This window comes from Taudactylus pleione, unplaced genomic scaffold (genome assembly GCF_031769625.1).
Source record: "Taudactylus pleione unplaced genomic scaffold, aTauple2 ptg000493l, whole genome shotgun sequence".
NCBI classification, from domain to species: domain Eukaryota; kingdom Metazoa; phylum Chordata; class Amphibia; order Anura; family Myobatrachidae; genus Taudactylus; species Taudactylus pleione.
The window spans coordinates 3,219,363-3,239,501 of NW_028284895.1; the positions used below are offsets into that span (position 1 = coordinate 3,219,363).

The 20,139-nt window shown below is 45.4% G+C and overlaps 1 protein-coding gene across 1 annotated transcript in view; it reads left to right on the top strand.

Annotated features, from left to right (window-relative positions):
* The window catches only part of ADCY8 (adenylate cyclase 8), a gene marked incomplete at its 3' end in the record, with an annotated part of 277,169 nt that overhangs the window by 121,754 nt on the left and 135,276 nt on the right, over window positions 1–20,139 (top strand). The window contains exon 2 of the mRNA XM_088449701.1: window positions 4,372–4,521. Within this exon, the coding sequence (XP_088305827.1) occupies window positions 4,372–4,521 (150 nt within the window). The remainder of the gene's footprint in view (window positions 1–4,371; window positions 4,522–20,139) is intronic.

Below are 20,139 nucleotides of genomic sequence, written 5' to 3' on the forward strand. Positions count from 1 at the left end.
CGGGAACATTTGCTGGAGTTCCCGCAGCTCAAAACCTATTACATAAGCCTCCCTGTGTGTATTTTAGGGAACAACATAACATTAAAGTTTAACCTTCCAAATAAGAAATATCCCCAAACCATATAGGAGGACGCTGCATTTTCTGACCACCCATGACCCAATGTAGCACTGACCACACCCCAACCAAGAAGACCTCACAACATATGACAAAAACTGCATTCTCCCTCAAAAATTGTTTAAAAGTGTTTTTATTTCAGCAAATGTAGATCTGCACAAAACATATAAATAAATATATATATATATATATATATATATATATATATATATACAAAATAATGAATTAATGGGTCCCACTAAAGAAGTATTCAAAGAATTTGTTTGCAATATGAATGTACGGTGTATAGTGTTTTTGTTTGTTTTTGTTTTTTTTATACCACTGCAGTTTTCATTTAGGAGCTCTGTCTTGTTTTTGGAAAATGTAGCCTTTCAATTATTTACACGCAAATCCATTTACATTTTTAATTAAATCAGATGTGCAAATTCCGGGAGCAGAGGGAGGTAGGGATGAATGCGAGCAAATAGGAAGCTGCTGAATTAAAAGACAGAGAGCTGGAAAGGGGTAGAGATGACACACGGTTACACAAGTCATTGTCACATTTGAACAGAGGTGTAGTAGGTATTACCTCCGGCCGCATGGCAAGGGTGAAGATCCCAAATGCTAAATAAGGTAAGTATCGCTAACCTAATTCCCCCCCCTAACCCTCCTTTAGGGGTGCCTAACCCTAACCCCCCCCCCCAAGTGCCTAAACCTAACCCCCCCCTTCCCCGCATCCTAAACCTAACCCTCCCAGGGGGGGGGTGCCTAACCCTAACCTCCCCCCCGGGAGTGCCTAACCCTAACCCCCCTTCCCCTAGCCTGAACCTAATCCCCCCCCGGGAGCCCCTAACCTAACCGTCCCCCCCGTGGGCATCTTGAGTCCATTAATTTCCTTGGGATGAGGGGCTCGCTGTGTCCATTAATATACTTGGGATGAGGTTCTCACTGTGTCTATTAATACACTTGGGATGAGGGGCTCGCTGTGTCATTGATACACTTGGGATGAGGGGCTCGCTATGTCATTAATACACTTGTAATGAGGGGCCCGCTGTCATTAATGCCCTTGAGATGAGGGTCTCGCTGTGTCATTAATGCCCTTGGTATGAAGGTATGAAGGGATCGCTGTGTCATTAATACACTTGGGATGAGGGGCTCGCTGTGTCATTTATACACCAGGGATGAGGGGCTCGCTGTGTCATTAGTACACTTGGGATGAGGTTCTCACTGTGTCTATTAATGCACTTGGGATGAGGGGCTCGCTGTGTCATTAATACTCTTGGTATGAGGGGCTCGCTGTGTCATTAATACACTTGGGATGAGGTTCTCACTGTATCTATTACTGCACTTAGATGAGGGGCTCGCTGTGTCATTAATACTCTTGGTATGAGGGGCTCACTGTGTCATTAATACACTTGGGATGAGGGGCTTGCTGTGTCCATTAATATACTTGGGATGAGGGGCTCGCTGTGTCATTAATACACTTGGGATAAGGGGCTCGCTGTGTCCATTAATTCACTTGGGATGAGGTTCTCACTGTGTCTATTAATACACTTGGGATGAGGGGCTCGCTGTGTCCATTAATATACTTGGGATGAGGGGCTCACTATGTCCATTAATACTCTTGGTATGAGGGGCTCACTGTGTCTATTAATACACTTGGGATGAGGGGCTCGCTGTGTCCATTAATATACTTGGGATGAGGGGCTTGCTGTGTCCATTAATGCACTTGGGATGAGTGGCTCGCTGTGTCATTAATACTCTTGGTATGAGGGGCTCGCTGTGTCATTAATACACTTGGGATGAGGGGCTCGCTGTGTCCATTAATATACTTGGGATGAGGTTCTCACTGTGTCTATTAATGCACTTGGGATGAGGGGCTCGCTGTGTCAGTAATACTCTTGGTATGAGGGGCTCGCTGTGTCATTAATACACTTGGGATGAGGGGCTTGCTGTGTCCATTAATATACTTGGGATGAGGTTCTCACCGTGTCTATTAATACACTTGGGATGAGGGGCTCGCTGTGTCCATTAATATACTTGGGATGAAGGGCTCGCTGTGTCATTAATACACTTGGGATAAGGGGCTCGCTGTGTCCATTAATACACTTGGGATGAGGTTCTCACTGTGTCTATTAATACACTTGGGATGAGGGGCTCGCTGTGTCCATTAATATACTTGGGATGAGGGGCTCGCTGTGTCCATTAATACTCTTGGTATGAGGGGCTCACTGCGTCTATTAATACACTTGGGATGAGGGGCTCGCTGTGTCCATTAATATACTTGTGATGAGGGGCTCGCTGTGTCATTAATACACTTGGGATAAGGGGCTCGCTGTGTCCATTAATACACTTGGGATGAGGTTCTCACTGTGTCTATTAATACACTTGGGATGAGGGGCTCGCTGTGTCCATTAATATACTTGGGATGAGGGGCTCGCTGTGTCCATTAATACTCTTGGTATGAAGGGCTCACTGTGTCTATTAATACACTTGGGATGAGGGGCTCGCTGTGTCCATTAATATACTTGGGATGAGGGGCTTGCTGTGTCCATTAATGCACTTGGGATGAGTGGCTCGCTGTGTCATTAATACTCTTGGTATGAGGGGCTCGCTGTGTCATTAATACACTTGGGATGAGGGGCTCGCTGTGTCCATTAATATACTTGGGATGAGGTTCTCACTGTGTCTATTAATGCACTTGGGATGAGGGGCTCGCTGTGTCATTAATACTCTTGGTATGAGGGGCTCGCTGTGTCATTAATACACTTGGGATGAGGGGCTTGCTGTGTCCATTAATATACTTGGGATGAGGTTCTCACTGTGTCTATTAATACACTTGGGATGAGGGGCTCGCTGTGTCCATTAATATACTTGGGATGAGGGGCTTGCTGTGTCATTAGTACACTTCGGATGAGGTTCTCACTGTGTCTATCAATGCACTTGGGATGAGAGGCTCGCTGTGTCATTAATGCTCTTGGTATGAGGGGCTCGTTGTGTCATTAATACATTTGGGATGAGGGGCTCGCTGTGTCCATTAATATACTTGGGATGAGGTTCTCACTGTGTCTATAAATACACTTGGGATGAGGGGATTGCTGTGTCATTAGTACACTTGGGATGAGGGGCTCGCTGTGTCATTTATAAACTTGAGATGAGGGGCTCGCTGTTTCATTTATAAACTTGAGATGAGGGGCTTGCTGTGTCATTTATACACTTGGGATGAGGGGCTCGCTGTGTCATTAATGCCCTTGGGATGAGTGGCTCGCTGTGTCATTTATACACTTGGGATGAGGTGCTCGCTGTGTCATTTATACACTTGAGATGAGGGCTCGCTGTGTCATTAGTACACTTTGGATGAGGGGCTCGCTGTGTCATTAGTACACTTGGGATGAGGGGCTCGCTGTGTCATTAGTACACTTGGGATGAGGGGCTCGCTGTGTCATTAGTACACTTGGGATAAGGGGCTCACAGTGTCCATGGCCTGCTTGTAGCAAAAAACCAGGGCCGTAACTAGGGTAGTGAGACCAGTGCAATGGCACAGGGCACCGCAGGACAGGGGGCGCTGTTTGGGCCTCTCAATTTATCTGTTTATTATCACTCTCACTTGTATCTTCCTCTTCCTTTATCCCCAGCATCTCGTGGCCTCCCCTATCTCTTCCCTGGCTCTTCCCCATGAAGCTATGGCCCTTTTTTCAGGTGCACTATCTTATGTCCCTATTTAAAAAATGGGGGGGCGTCATTGCTCTCTCTGGCACAGGGCACCAAAAAGTCTAGTTACGGCTCTGCAAAAAACAAATAGTATATTGAGACAGGTCCATGGCTCTAGTTTCCCCCCAGGACCGAAGGCAGATTTGGAATAAGAATAGCTAGTTAAAGCTATTCATTCAAATCCCAGTGATTAAAAACCGCACTTATTATAGTTACCGGATCTATTAATAACATTGCACTATAAAAGCTTTTTTTCGCTTTTCTGGGTGTAAATTGTAAGGCATAGGATGGGTGATATCGTTCATGCCATTCCTGTTACTCCAGGACCTCCGTAGCGCTGCCGCCCTGAGAAAAACCACCTTGAAATAAATCAGAGCAGACGACTGCTGCAGGCAAAACTATTCCTAAAGTATCACAGTGACATTTGCAGAGATTCCGGGTGCTGTGCTCTATTAGCATATTCCTCCTTACACCGATTTAGTACGCAGTATGTTTTAACAGTGTGTGGCATATTTCTTATTAGCTTTGGGAGAGACGTGACTTAAAACTTTCCTTTTATTTTACAGATTGTGGCACAAGCTGTGTTGTTTATGTGTATGAACACTGCAGGAATCTTCATTAGCTATCTGTCAGATCGGGCTCAGCGACAAGCCTTCCTGGAAACCAGAAGATGCGTGGAAGCCAGGCTGCGGCTGGAGACTGAGAACCAGAGACAGGTATTTGTCTCAGCTGCTTCAAAGCTCCTCTGCTTATGAATGAATCTGTGATGTTCTGAGAAATCCAATATGTATAATAACTGTACTTTATCATTGGTTCCGTGCTCAGCCAGAGTTTACAGTCAGACACTCCAGATGCTGTGCGCTCCCTCTTTTGTGAACAAAACATGAAAACTCTGATTAAATGATTGCAAACACTGGACTAATGTAATAAGAGAATACTTCGTAGATGCTTGTTTTCTACTACAAATGGTTACATTGCAAAATAAGGGGCCTATTCAACATACCTAAAAATTCTCTGGAGGTAAGTAGGTTTAGAACTCGCATGGAGTTCTACCTAATTACCAGAGGAATTCATCATTCCTCCTCCCCATAACTATCTATTTTGAAAAGCTGTCATTTTACTGTAAGTTACCGCAGCTGGAATCCGTGCTGCGCATGCGCTGTTACATCTGTAAAACCAGCGCATGTGCAGCACTGCCTACAGCTGCGGTAATTCTGTGTCCCCTTTTCCCCTCTGCTCACCTCTCCCCGTCCCCACACTTACCTGCCCGCTGCAGCGCCTCTGGCTCCAGTGGCTGTTCTGAGACGTGTTCTCCCAGTAGCACACTGTACAGTTTAGAAAAAAAAAAAGTTTTTTTTTTCCTAAACTTTATTGTGTTCTGCTGGGAGAACACGTCTCAGAACAGCCACAGGAGCCAGAGGAGGGACCAGAGCGACGGAGGAAGACGCCGGGGAACCTGCCCATGCTGGCACAGGTAAGTGTCACCTGCTATTCACCACCAAATTTGATGACTACCATAGTTTCCACATCCCCATACTAATGTATGGGGAGTGTGGACATTAACGCAGGCAGACTTAACACAGGAGATACTGTATCAGTGATATCTCCTGGTTAAGTCTCTTCATGAATACTAAAATAACGTTAATTAAGGAAAATACCCTTAAAAACGTTATTTTAGTGTTGATAAATAGGCCCCTAAATGTTGTAATGTTATAGCCATACTTGCCTACATTTGGTTTCTCTCCCCCGGGAGAAGCCTGGAGAAGAGACAAAGCTGAATACTTTAGGAGGTGGGGCCGGTCTCTCACACCATTAGGCCCCACCGCCGTCATGGCAAAATGCTGCGAATCACATGTCCACGTGGAGGAGGCAGAGCTAAATTGATGTCCTATGGACTCATGATTTCTGCATAGGAAGTGGGCAGGATTCGGGAGAGCTAACCACTCTTCCAAGGGTGTGGGAGTCTCCAACACCTTCCGGGAGACTAGGCAAGAATGGTTATAGGGCCTTATTCAGAGTCAGCCTGAAATGTAATCACAATTTGCGCTTCTCGAAGACCTACAGTATTCACAATCAGACGTATCTGCAAAAACTTTATTTTATTTTCATTTTAGCACTTAGAAATATATGTGCAGGCTTTTTCCTTCCCCAATTGTGCACTGATCAGTATTTCTGATATAACGAGGCATCCTTGCAGTGTCAAATGCCTTTAGAATCTCTGCTCCTGCTGTTTGAGACTTTTTGGAGGCCATGTTAGTCTCAATTTGTAATTACGCGGCCACGCCACGCTCTTGCTGAAATTACGTTCCCATTTCAGTCACTTTCTGGGATTCCAGGTCCATTAAATCCCATTTCTCAGCCCATTAGTTGCAAGGAATCTCAAGCCGGAATTGACACAGAAAAAATATGTTTTGAAAAGTCACTGAAGGGGATTGCGAAAAAAAAATTTGAGACAGAAAAAAGTCTCAAATTGCGCTTGAGACTGACTCTGAATAATGCCTTTAATAACTACAGTGTATTTTATTTATTCACAAGAATGTGGGTTGTTTTTCAAAAATAGTGTTGCATTAAAAAAAATGGATTTTATACACAATTAATTTGGGTGATTTTATTTAGTGTATAATGCAGAGGTATCTGCATTTGTTTTTGTTTTTTTGTTTTTTATACATATGCGTTCATTATTAACATTAACAATTAATGCTTGACATATTATTTAAGCTTGATGTATCCAGGTCCTTTTAATATTGAAAGTGTAAAAAAAATTAAGCAGTTTCTGCTACATATTTTATTTTGTTAAGTGCATTAAAACAACAATAAATTTCAAGCATTTGTTGGTGTGTTGTAGTAAAGGATGAAATGTACACTTTCTTTTTCTTGTTATATTATAATCTAAATGTATACTTGTCACCTACAGTCCATACATTGATGGCAGCCACTTTGTAGCCTCAACCAATATTCATAAAATTTTGCCTATTTTCACTAGGAACCAGCGACATCACTGCATCATTTTGCTCACAGTGATGTCACTAGGTAGATAGATTTGTCATGAATATTGGTTCAAATTTCAAAATGGCTGCCTCCGCTATGTTTACCTAATTAGTGTACTTTTACCTCAGTTATACCATGAACACCCAAATTTCTTTTTATTATTTAAGGGTAAAACATCGCAGTTATTGGCTTGGTTTTTCTTTATTGGACATAGGCTAAACTGTTAATGTACTATATAATGCACAAATCCCAAATTTATGCTTTAGATGGTTAAGTAAGATAACATAACATTTAAAACATCCACTTTAGTGGTGCATACATTCTTTTTTTAATATGCTCTGAATAGCCTCTACAGTATCAAAATATGGGGGTTGGGTGCATATTTTGGAACAGAAAGCTGTTAAGCTATTTTAACTTTTTATTGTCCTTTAAATTGCTGACGTCAAATTTAAGAGAGATAAAGTAGAGACGGAGATAAAGTACCAACCAATCAGCTCCTAACTGTCATTTTACAGGATTAGTACATAGACCCCTTAAAAGGTAGTGATGTTACTGCCCTAAAATTTGGAAAGTAGTGATGTCTCTGGTGACTCGTGGTTAGTATGACGGTCTTCTGTGATGGATAGAGATGCTTGTAATATATATCAGCCAAGTTGAAATTCAGTCCAGCCTGCCTGGTACAACAATCTTGAACTCTTGGTTAATCAATCGCAAAAATGTAAAAAAAAACAAAAAAAACAGAAAAAAAAAAGCTGGTAGTTAAAGACATTAAAATAAATTATAACATGTATGGGTTTAGCCATTGTCGAGCTGCTCCAAACATGTTGGAGATTATTCAAGCTTAAATGTACAGTATACAGTACACATTGTAGTGTTTTTCTATATTCTTATATTTTCAAACTTAAAACTTCACTGTGTTTGAAACTTTGAATTCAAAATTTCTGTTTGCATGAAAAACATAAAAAATACTGCACAGTACATTTACGCTTGATGTTCAAAGCAACACAGATATGGCAGAACCTGTCTGCTTTGCTCAGATTAGAAACTGTAAAAATTGTCAAATTTTTCAAAAAGTTTAAAAAAGTGGTTTGAGAATCAATCTGAAACAAATTCTAGCATCTCACACGATGGTTTGTAATAACTGTTTGTGATAGTACGATAGGTCACCCTCCCAGATCACTCCTGACCTTGCAAAGTGGGCATGACTATGATGATACGATCGCAGACCCACCTCTGGATGTACGATGCCACGGACCGCTGGGCGAATCCACAGTATAATGGGTGCAGGGTGTGTGAAACTCCCCTCTGGTCCTGTCCTGCCCCCTTCTCTATCTCATGTCCAGCTCCCCCCCCCACGCTCTGTCTACTCTGCACCCGCTCTGACACGCCCTTCTCTCTGCTACTCTGTCCCACCCCACCCCCTGCTTTGCCCCGCCCTGCCCCCTTTCTGCTGCTCTGTCCCGCCTACCCCCTACTCTACCCGGCGCAATCCCTTGCTCCCACTGTGATTTCATGTTGGAGACAGGACCAACCTAAGCAGATTATTATACAGTTATTTTACGGTTGAAAGGCGGGCAAACTATTCTGACTGTATATGTTATTTAAGCTATTTTTACATTCTCCTTGGGACAAAGACATTGCTGAGCGGAATATTATTTTTAGAAAAGTAACATCACTACATTCAGCAAATTTTCCTTGGGTTTAAAAGTTAGTAGCATTAAACATCTCGCCATTGTTTGCAACTAAACTGAGCGGAACGTTAAAAGATCAATCTGACCTCCGCTAACTCCTAAAAACAAAAAATTAAATGCGTCCCGACGTCTGAAGGGATAGGATTTTTGTTTGCTCCTGCATTTTAAATACGATAAATCTTGACGTCCTTTCAGAGGCTGCCATGCCAACGGGAGAGTGTTGTGTGCCCCTGTGAGTCCCCTCCAATTTACAGGTGTTTCTATGGAGACTGTTCTCCTGGGATTGTCATGGTGATGGCATTTATAGAACACAGGCAGGAATGCAGCCCAAATAAAACTGGATGAGGGGAGTGTCCGTTTCAATCACATTTCTCAGGAGATACGTGTGTGTTGTGGTGAGTAAGACGGCTTTAAATAACTTGCAGCAAACTGGGTGTAGGCATCTCCAAAGTCTGTCAAGTCGAATACCAAGGGCCAAATGTAATAGGGTGAGAGTTTAGTAAATGTGAGAGTTTAGCAGTAAACTCTCACAATGGTCGAGTTTTATCTTCAAAAGAGTTTAGATCGTGAGATTTTTTTGAGTCTAAATACCTGTGAGATTCTATGTCCTCGGACTCTATTACTTTGGCCGAGTTTAAAAAGTGTGAGAGCTTCCTGCTAAACTGTCCCCCTATTACAATTGGCCCAATGAGTTTGATAAAGTTACACGGCTCACTCAGAATGTCGACTCTGTAATGTCCAGTGGTTCTGAATGACTACATAGAGAAATGTCGACATCTTCGCGCGTAAAGTTGGCATTTTCATAATGTCCACATGCCATATGTCGACATGTTCAAAATGTCAACATTACGCATGTGTATATTATGAATAAATCAGAGCTAGGGTTAGGCTGGGGATATAGTTAGGATAATAGTGGGCGCTATCCCGCCCGCCGTTATCCCAACAGTTAAAGCCCGACATGGGACTAAAGATAGGCGTCGAAATCCCGATGCCTATCATTAGCCTCACTACAAAATCCCGACACCCGGCATACCGAATGCAGGAAACCGGGTGTCTTAGGTTCTAGCCGTGGGGGGGGTAGGGTTAGGTTTAGGGACCCCCGGGGGGACATAGGGTTAGGCACCCCCCCAGAGTGGGTTAAGGTCAGGGTAGGGAAAGGGATGGTTAGGGTTAGGTATCACTAGGGGGGGGGGTTTGGTTAGGCACCCCCCCCCGGGAGGGTTAGGTTTAGGGTACGGGGAGGGGATGGGGTGTTAGGGTTAGGCACTAATGGGGGGAGGTTAGGGTTAGGCACTAGGGGGGGGAGGTTAGGGTTAGGCACCACTAAGAGAGGGTTAGGGGAAGGAGAGGGGAGGGTTAGTGTGCTTACCAGCACCAGTTAGGATTTGGGTCCTTCGGTCTTTTGCTGTCGGTAGATGATCCGGCGGCTATTCAGCCACTGGCATTACATACCGATTCCTTAGGCTGTGGTTAGGGTTAGGCTGCGCTTAGGATTAGGCTGCGGTTATGGTTACATAGTATTGTCAACATGTTGAAAATTGCTATGATTTGTAATGGAATGCCTCTGACGGTTTACCGCATTGTTTGATACATATCCCTGTCAGCCTGTTAGTTGTCCCACTTTGAACGCTGAAATACACTTATTGCAGGATCGCTGCTCTGCACTGTTTCTGTTATTTGATCAGTAGTGATGCTGCCACTAACGCAATTTCTGTTTTTGGAAAAAGAAAACTTGTGGTGTTATGTTGTTCAGAGCAGATTTCCGGGATGTAGTCGGCGTCCTGGTGGTCAGGATACTGGCAGTCGGAATCCTGGCTCCAGAATCAAGACTGGTGACATCCCGACGGTGAGTACTAGGGTTACGGTTAGGTTTAGGGTTAGGCACTAGGGGGGGTTGGGTTAGGCTGTTGGAGGGGGAGGTTAGGGTTAGGCTGTGGAAAAGGTGGGTTAGGGGGAGGGTTGGGTAAGGGTTAGGGTCACTTACCAAATTCTGTCGGTGTTCTGGCTGTCGGCATCCTGACCACCAGAATCCCATACCCAACCCGATTTTCCCCATTTTGGTTGTACGGTAGTCTTACTACACAGTGCTAATATTTCAACCTAACTGACCCACCTTTTGGTCTAGAGAGCAAGTGCAGGTGGTAAGGTCACGATTAGCAGCATAATAGCCCCGTCTCTACTGCGCAGTGAGGCAGATCGCAGCGAATCACATCATCAAGGCTTCGTCCCGCCCACTTTCCTAATTGTGCCACCAGCCCTCACCATACCTGCCAACATATTATATGATTTTCCACTTTTTGGCCCAAGTGGCAAGTGTGATGAGTGATTATACAAGTGTGATGAGTGATTATACAAGTGTGGTGGGTGATTATGCAAATTCACCCTATCAAGGCCCTGCCCCCTCTGCGATATTACATGCAGCATAGGGCAGGTCTGTAGAGGTGCATAGCTGAGCCGTAGTGGGCGGGGCTATGTGTAAGTACGTTTTGCAGTGAGTATGAAGGCCCTGGGCGAGAGACGAGTATTCTGTCCACTGCTGAGTATAGCGCGGTGCCGGCAGTGAGCTTTTATCCTCTTCTCCTGAATGACGATGAATATCACGCTGCAGGAGAGTCTTGTGAGCCTCGTCTTCTACTAGAGGAAAATGCTCACTTACAACAACATCTAATATTGCCGATGACATATTTACATCACATGACAAAGAATTACTGTATAAGCTGCATTGTCATCAGAACTGATAGCAGGAATTATCCAGTCCATGGTTTCATCTGCAAAAGTAATTTGGATAATGTTGCTATAGTGAAATAAAGGATACACGACTATTTATTTTTTAATTTATCAAACTTTTCTTCTCTCTCTCTGCATGTTGGCGTCTTAGTCTGGTATATTGCTGTCACCAGGTATATTAGTAATACATAGGGAGAATTCAATTAGCCGCAATAATGCGATAACTTAACACACATACACGAACACTAATTCGCACAATATTTTTTTTGTGTATTTTGACATATAGTATAGGTAATAATAGTGAAATCTGCCTGTACCCTCAAAAAAAGGTCAAACTATATAGGATATCAAAGTGTATTAGTGGCCATAATAAAAGTATTTGGGGTTCTTAAAATGTGTCAAATGGCTGTTATATACATGTATCTAAAACAGTGAAATAAAGATAGAAAGGAAGTGTTTTTTGGAGGAAAATAAATGTTCTACTTAAATTGGGGGTACATTAAAATGCCTAGAAGTATATATTTGTGTCATTTAAAGGCACTTTAAAAAATACCTTCAAAATACACCTCTAAAAATCACCTGCAATCATAAAACACCTGTCCCATCCATATAGCACCCCCATATACCTGTCCCATTCATATAGCATCCCCATATACCTGTCCCATTCATATAGCACCCCCATATACCTGTCCCATCCATATAGCACCCCCATATACCTGTCCCATTCATATAGCACCCCCATATACCTGTCCCATAGCACCCCCATATACCTGTCCCATTCATATAGCACCCCCATATACCTGTCCCATTCATATAGCATCCCCATATACCTGTCCCATCCATATAGCACCCCCATATACCTGTCCCATTCATAGAGCACCCCCATATACCTGTCCCATTCATATAGCATCCCCATATACCTGTCCCATCCATATAGCATCCCCATATACCTGTCCCATCCATATAGCACCCCCATATACCTGTCCCATACATATAGCACCCCCATATACCGGTCCCATACATATAGCACCCCCATATACCTGTCCCATCCATAGAGCACTCCCATATACCTGTCCCATTCATAGAGCACCCCCATATACCTGTCCCATCCATATAGCACCCCCATATACCTGTCCCATTCATATAGCATCCCCATATACCTGTCCCATCCATATAGCACCCCCATATACCTGTCCCATTCATAGAGCATCCCCATATACCTGTCCCATTCATATAGCACCCCCATATACCTGTCCCATCCATATAGCACCCCCATATACCTGTCCCATTCATATAGCACCCCCATATACCTGTCCCATAGCACCCCCATATACCTGTCCCATTCATATAGCACCCCCATATACCTGTCCCATTCATATAGCATCCCCATATACCTGTCCCATCCATATAGCACCCCCATATACCTGTCCCATTCATAGAGCACCCCCATATACCTGTCCCATTCATATAGCATCCCCATATACCTGTCCCATCCATATAGCATCCCCATATACCTGTCCCATCCATATAGCACCCCCATATACCTGTCCCATACATATAGCACCCCCATATACCGGTCCCATACATATAGCACCCCCATATACCTGTCCCATCCATAGAGCACTCCCATATACCTGTCCCATTCATAGAGCACCCCCATATACCTGTCCCATCCATATAGCACCCCCATATACCTGTCCCATTCATATAGCATCCCCATATACCTGTCCCATCCATATAGCACCCCCATATACCTGTCCCATTCATAGAGCATCCCCATATACCTGTCCCATCCATATAGCACCCCCATATACCTGTCCCATCCATATAGCACCCCCATATACCTGTCCCATTCATAGAGCATCCCCATATACCTGTCCCATTCATATAGCACCCCCATATACCTGTCCCATACATATAGCACCCTGTCCCATTCATTAAGGAGGATGTCTCAGTAGTTCTGAAGCAAGTCCCGACATTTTTAGTCAAAAATAGGGGTTTTGCACAACTTTTCACCTACTAAGGAGGTCTTGAGGCCGTACGGAGAATTTGCTCCCGCGAAAAGTCGCGGCTAATAGGATTGCACGAATTTGTACAAATTCGCACAATAAGCCATTTAACGGCTTATCGCGGCTAATTGAATTCCCCCCATAGTTGGCTTCATGGGATATTCTCATCATACGCTCCAGATTCCTGCACATTTCGGTTACAAATAGCAAGTCGCTGACATCACAGCAATGTAGCATGTTACCTCTGCAGTGCGCGACCTGTGTGAAGTACATGAAGAGTGCGGAAATCATCCAGAACCACCTTAAAAATGCCAAATAAGACAGCAGGTCAGCATAGGAGGCTCTTATTGGCCATAAGCAAAGTTTTAGAGGGGTTCCCGATGAAAGATCGACCAAAAAAAGGTTGACAAGCAATAGGTCAACAAATGATGGTCAAGAGTCAATTGGTCGATAGGACAATAGGTCGACAGGTATATATGGTTGACACAAAAAAGGTTAACAAGTTTAGGTTGACATGTTCATAAGGTTGACATGGGAATGGTCGAAACAAAAATGGTCGACACATTTTTGTTGTTGTTGTTAGAGCTAGGCACTTACCGGATGGCTAGGGATAGGCCCTAGGAGGGACGGTTAGGGTTAGGCATTTACCCCAACGGTTAGAGTTAGGCACTAGGAGGGATGGTTAGGGTTAGGCATTTACCCCAACGGTTAGGGTAAGGCTGTAGGAGGGATGATTAGGGTTAGGTACTAGGAGGGACGGTTAGGGTTAGGCACTTATCCCGACGGTTAGGGTTAGGCACTAGGAGGGATGGTTAGGGTTAGGAACTAGGAGGGATGGTTACGGTTAGGCACTTATCCCGACGGTTAGGGTTAGGCACTAGGAGGGATGGTTAGGGTTAGGAACTAGGAGGGATGGTTAGGGTTAGGAACTAGGAGGGATGGTTAGGGTTAGGCACTAGGAGAGATGGTTAGGGTTAGGCACTTATCCCGATGGTTAGGGTTAGGCACTAGGAAGGATGGTTAGAATTAGGCACTAGGAGGGACGGTTAGGGTTAGGCACTTATCCCAACGGTTAGGGTTAGGCACTAGGAGAGACTGTTAGGGTTAGGCACTTATTCCGTTGGTTAGGGTTAGGCACTAGGAGGGATGGTTAGGGTTAGGCACTTTTCCCAACGGTTAGGGTTAGGCACTAGGAGGGACGGTTAGGGTTAGGCACTAGGAAGGGCGGTTAGGGTTAGGCAGTAGGAAGGATGGTTAGGGTTAGGCACTAGGAGAGATGGTTAGGCACTTATCCCGACGGTTAGGGTTAGGCACTAGGAAGGATGGTTAGAATTAGGCACTAGGAGGGACGGTTAGGGTTAGGCACTTATCCTAACGGTTAGGGTTAGGCACTAGGAGGGACGGTTAGGGTTAGGCACTTATTCCGATGGTTAGGGTTAGGCACTAGGAGGGATGGTTAGGGTTAGGCACTAGGAGGGATGGTTAGGTTTAGGCACTAGGAGAGACTGTTAGGGTTAGGCACTTATCCCGATGACTAGGGTTAGGCACTAGGAGGGATGGTTAGGGTTAGGCACTAGGAGGGATGGTTAGGTTTAGGCACTAGGAGAGACTGTTAGGGTTATGCACTTATCCCGATGGCTAGGGTTAGGCACTAGGAGGGATGGTTAGGGTTAAGCACTTACCCTGATGGTTAGGGTTAGGCACCAAGGGGAGATTTAGGTTTAGGGTGAAGATTAGGTTTAGAAAATAATAGCACATGTCGTCCATTTTTGTCAACTATGCCCATGTCGACATACATCAATGTCAACATTTTGTGTGTTGACCTTTTGTCCCTGTTGATCTTTTGACTGTCGACCATTTGGTGTTAACCTATACACTATTGATTTTTTTTATTGTGGATCCAATGAATCACACCAGGCTGTTACATGGTTAGATGGTTGGTTTTTACAACTATTATTAATGGTGGATAAATGACAGCCGGCCGGCGTATTTCAGCAAATAAAAGCGTGTAGAGGGACATTAAAGAGTCTCTTTAGTGTGTACATACAAATTTGTAAAAAAAGGGCCTGAGCCAGAGATGTACTCTAAGCCGGTATTTACGCAGTTGAACGATTATTTGTGAACTGCGCATGTGTCTAAGTCGCTCTCCACATGCGTCAATGTATATTACCGTCATCACTCGCAGCGACTTTTTATCCGCAATGTGATTGACAGCCAGGGACCATTTGTGTGAAATAACGGGGGAGTGGGTGGCAAAAACGCAAGCTTGTCGCAACCGTTTTTTGGGGCATGTCACAGTCTGCGTCTGCGATCCCATACACAATAAAAATGGCGTAACTGTAGGGTTATTTAGAAGGTTGATTATCAAAGACTTTACAACCAACGCTGCTTCTTTGTACGCAGCTGATTGGATTTGCGATGCCAAAAATCCCACCTGCGACATTTGCATATTTTCCCACAGTCGCTGTGTACACAGATACAGCTGCCGCAGGAATTAGCGTCCATCTCTTAATCAGGGTCAAAGCGGCGGCTGTGTGTTGGTTATAGCAGCCAATGAAAGTCAGACAGGCTCTCAGTGGCTGCTGCGTCCACGGAGTGAGCCGGCTGGAGCTCACTCATGAGCTCCGCCTTCCGGCTCCCGCAGTGGGTGATAGGAGAGACATCATGACGTCTCTCCCATAGTGCAGGAGAAGAGCGGGCTGGGACTCAGAGTGGACAGCAGCGGTCGCGTCAGGAGCAGGGATTCAGGTTAATTGTGTTTTGTTTTAAGGGCACTGAATAGGGGTGGGTGACAGCTACTGGGGGCACTGTATGAGGGGGACGCTACTGGGACACTGTACAGGGGGGGCGCTACTAGGGGCAATGCATAGTGGGGACTACTACTGGGGTCACTGTATAGAGGGGGCTTCTACTGGGGTCACTGTATAGGGTGGACTACTACTGGGGGAACTGTATAGAGGGGGCTTCTACTGGGGTCACTGTATAGGGTGGACTACTACTGGGCGAACTGTATAGGTGGGGCTACTACTGGGGGCACTGTTTAGGGGGGCTACTACTGGGTGGACTACTACCACGGGCAATGCCTAGGGGGGACCACTTCTGGGAGCACTATATAAGGGGCACTACATAGGGGGACCACTACTGGGGGCACTGTATATGGGGACCACTACTGGGGGCACTGCATATGGGCTGGTGGCTGCTACTGGGGCACTGTATGGGGGGATGGCCACTACTGGGGCACTGTATAAGTTGGGGGGCACTACTAGGGCACTGTATAGGGGGGGCCGGTGCTACTAGGGCAATGCATAGGGGGGAATACTACTGGGGGCACTGTATAAGGGGGACTACTACTGAGGGCAATGCATAGGGGGGACTACTACTGGGGGCATTGTATAGGGGGGACCACTTCTGGGGGCACTGTTAATGGGGCACTACTGGGAGCCCTGTATATGGGGCACTACTGAGGGCACTGCATAAGGGTCCACTACTGGGGGCAGTGCATAGGGGGACCACTACTGTGGGCACTGCATAGGGGTGCCCAAAGCATATTCTTGCACCTGGCCCCACCACTCTCTAGTTCGGCCTTGCGACGAGACCCTGGGGTAGGGTCTAGCTGCCGCAAGGCAGAGTGGACTTCCTGCTCTAATAGAGTAGTGTCAGTTACAAACGCAGGCGTTCCTAAGGGAATGCCTGCGTTTGTCCAGCCACCCCCCCTACCCGCCCACAAAACGGGGCGAGCTGTCAATCAATATCGACAGCCGCCCCGTCATGTTGCGAACCCCGTAGCGACTGAACTTCAGTCGCTCAGTGGGGCTCGCGCATGCGCACGCCGGACGCGGCGAATGCGCAGATCATTAACATCGGCCCACTTGCAAGAGCACAACGCTTGCGAGCGGCTCTGAATCGGGCCCAAAGTACCTTGGACCTGTTTCAGAGATATAGTATACACAAACCCGATGGGTTGTGTACATTTCTGATGGATTGACATGTTGCCGCCATTGTGGGAGGGGAGAGAGCGGTGACGGGCACCATTTTACAAAATGGGGGCCTGTCGCAGCCATTTTGTAGACGTGCCTAGGCTAGGGTCTAAGTCATGCCAGGTGTCTCTCGGCATATGGCGCAAAAAGAATAGGTTTCCACCCTGAACAGTTTGTGTACCAGTGAAATGGAGACCCGCGGGAGTCAGATTTACTTACTGAGGAACATTTTTTGCCTTTTAAGGATAATGGCCCTTATTCAGGGGTCTACTCTATTTGCACTGCCGCGGCGTCTTTATATACAGTGGCGATGCAAAATTATGCTAATACCGCAGGAGGCGTCTTGTGTGAATACGCCATCGGGTTTGCATGCAATTTTAATTCAGGCCCAATGTCACATGATGGTGAACTATTGTATGTAGTTGCCCCCTTTTCACATTCTTGAGTGAGTGACAGGCTGTCAGCATTTGGGGGTGGTGACGGGAGGGGGGGAGGTCGGAGAAATGCAGGCGTGTCTGTCCGCTTGAACGCCGTTTCATGTGCGTGCATAAATTAGCCACCGCGATTGCATACGCAGCATGAGAGCTCTCTCTGCGTGCGAGTAGACTTGTTGTAAATGCTGCGTACCTGGTCGATGTGCGACGATGGCAGCGATGTTTACACAGAACGGCGACATTGGACGGATACGAGAAAGCAGCGGCGGGCGTCTTTATGTCGGCTGACCAGTAGCATATTTTAAGAACTGCGATCCGTAGGTGATTGGTCTGATTTTATAGGCAGTATATTTTTTTATCTCCATATTATGAAATGTATTTGGTTGTCCCTAAATGTAAGAAATTAATGAATCTATTTACTAAGCAGTGTTAGAAGACAGAGTGAAAAGTGATAAGGTACCAGCCAATCAGCTCCTAACTGTCTTCTCAAAGGCTGTGTTTGAAAAATGACAGTTGGGAAATGATTGGCTGGCACCTTATCACTTTTCACTCTGTCTCCTAACACTGCTTAGTAAATAGAACCCTAAAACTAATATGGATCAGATTCCATTGCTAAAACAAAAGTAGACGAAACACGTTCTCTCTTTTTACAGATTCAACTAACTTTAGTGCTATAAATATGTTACAGTGTAAAAACCCTCTGCCCTCGTATATATATGGGTGTACATGTTTACGTGGACTCAGGGGCCTGCTCTTGGCAACCATTGTTCATCGGTGAATGCAAACTAATGAATCACACATTAAGGATAATGGCACAATATCGGCCAATAATGGTCTCCTGCTGCAGTGTGAAGATGCTGGGAAATCAGGGCTTTTATTGTCATCGCTGGAACCTTTTATCCTGCCAGCGCCTAACTTTCCAGTGATGTGATTCCCACTGTAGAAAATAAATGAGATCCTACTCACTTAAGTAATTTAGTGCAGAAACATCAAGAGTCATATATCCCCCCCGGCCACAATAAACAGAATAATTCAACTTGCTTTAATTGAATTGTTGAACAACTTTATCTCTTGAAGCCGAACACAATAGCGTGTTGTCTTGTGCCATAAGAAGATTTCATTTTTCGGGTAGAGAAGAAGAAAGTTTTAAGATAATGTTGAAAATTGATCACGAGGGAGATTTAAATATAAATATTTAAGATTTTGTCGCAGCCAAAAGCCGCTGACTGGAGAAAATGGCTTTATAAATGGTTCACGGGAACAAGCTATTTTAATTCAAGAAATATTCACAAAGTTTTCATTTCGTGGCTTTTTACAGCTGCGTTTGGGCTGCGAGTGCAAGACAACCACACATACAGATGGCGTCAAAGTCATCTCAAATGATTGATGCTTGAGTCATATTAACGGTGTCATAACCGGTGGCATGCACTCATAATATCGACATTTGCAATGTGTTGACACCATAAGATGTCGACATGCAACATGTCCACATCTGCACAAAATCAACAAGTTCACAGTGGGTCAGAGTTAGGCTGCAGCAGAGGAGATTTAGGGTTAGGTTACGGGAGGGGACAGATAAGGATTTGGCACTAGGGGGAGGGTTAGGGTTAGGCTATGGGAAAGGAGGATAGAGTTGGATACAAGGGGGAGTGTTAGAGTTAGGAGGTTAGAGTTAGGTACTAGGGGGAGGGTTAGGATTAGGCTACGGGAAGGGAGGTTAGAGTTAGGTACTAGGGGGAGTGTTGGGGTTAGGCTACAGGAAGGGAGGTATGGATTAGGCACTAGGGGGAGTGTTAGGGTTAGGCTATGGGAAAGGAGGATAGAGTTGGATACTAGGGGGAGTGTTAGAGTTAGGAGGTTAGAGTTAGGTACTAGGGGGAGGGTTAGGATTAGGCTACGGGAAGGGAGGTTTAGATTAGGCACTAGGGGGAGTGTTAGGGTTAGGCTACAGGAAGAGAGGTATGGATTAGGCACTAGGGGGAGTGTTAGGGTTAGGCTATGGGAAGGGAAGTTTAGATTAGGGACTAGAGGGAGGGTTAGGTTTAGGCTACGGGAAGGGAGGTTTGGATTAGACACTAGGGGGAGGTTTAGGGTTAGGCTACGGGAAGGAAGGTTTAGATTAGGCACTAGGGGGAGAGTTAGGGTTAGGCTACGGGAAGGGAGGTTTAGATTAGGGACTGAGGGAGGGTTAGGATTAGGCTACGGGAAGGGAGGTTTAGATTAGACACTAGGGGGAGTGTTAGGGTTAGGCTACGGGAAGGGAGGTTTAGATTAGGGACTGGGGGAGGGTTAGGATTAGGCACTAGGGGGAGTGTTAGGGTTAGGCTACAGGACGGGAGGATTAGATTAGGCACTAGGGAGAGTGTTAGGGTTAGGCTATGGGAAAGGAGGTTCGAGTTAGGTACTAGGGGGAGGGTTACGATTAGGCTACAGGAAGGGAGGTTTAGATTAGGCACTAGGGGGAGTGTTAGGGTTAGGCTACGGGAAGGGAGGTATGGATTAGGCACT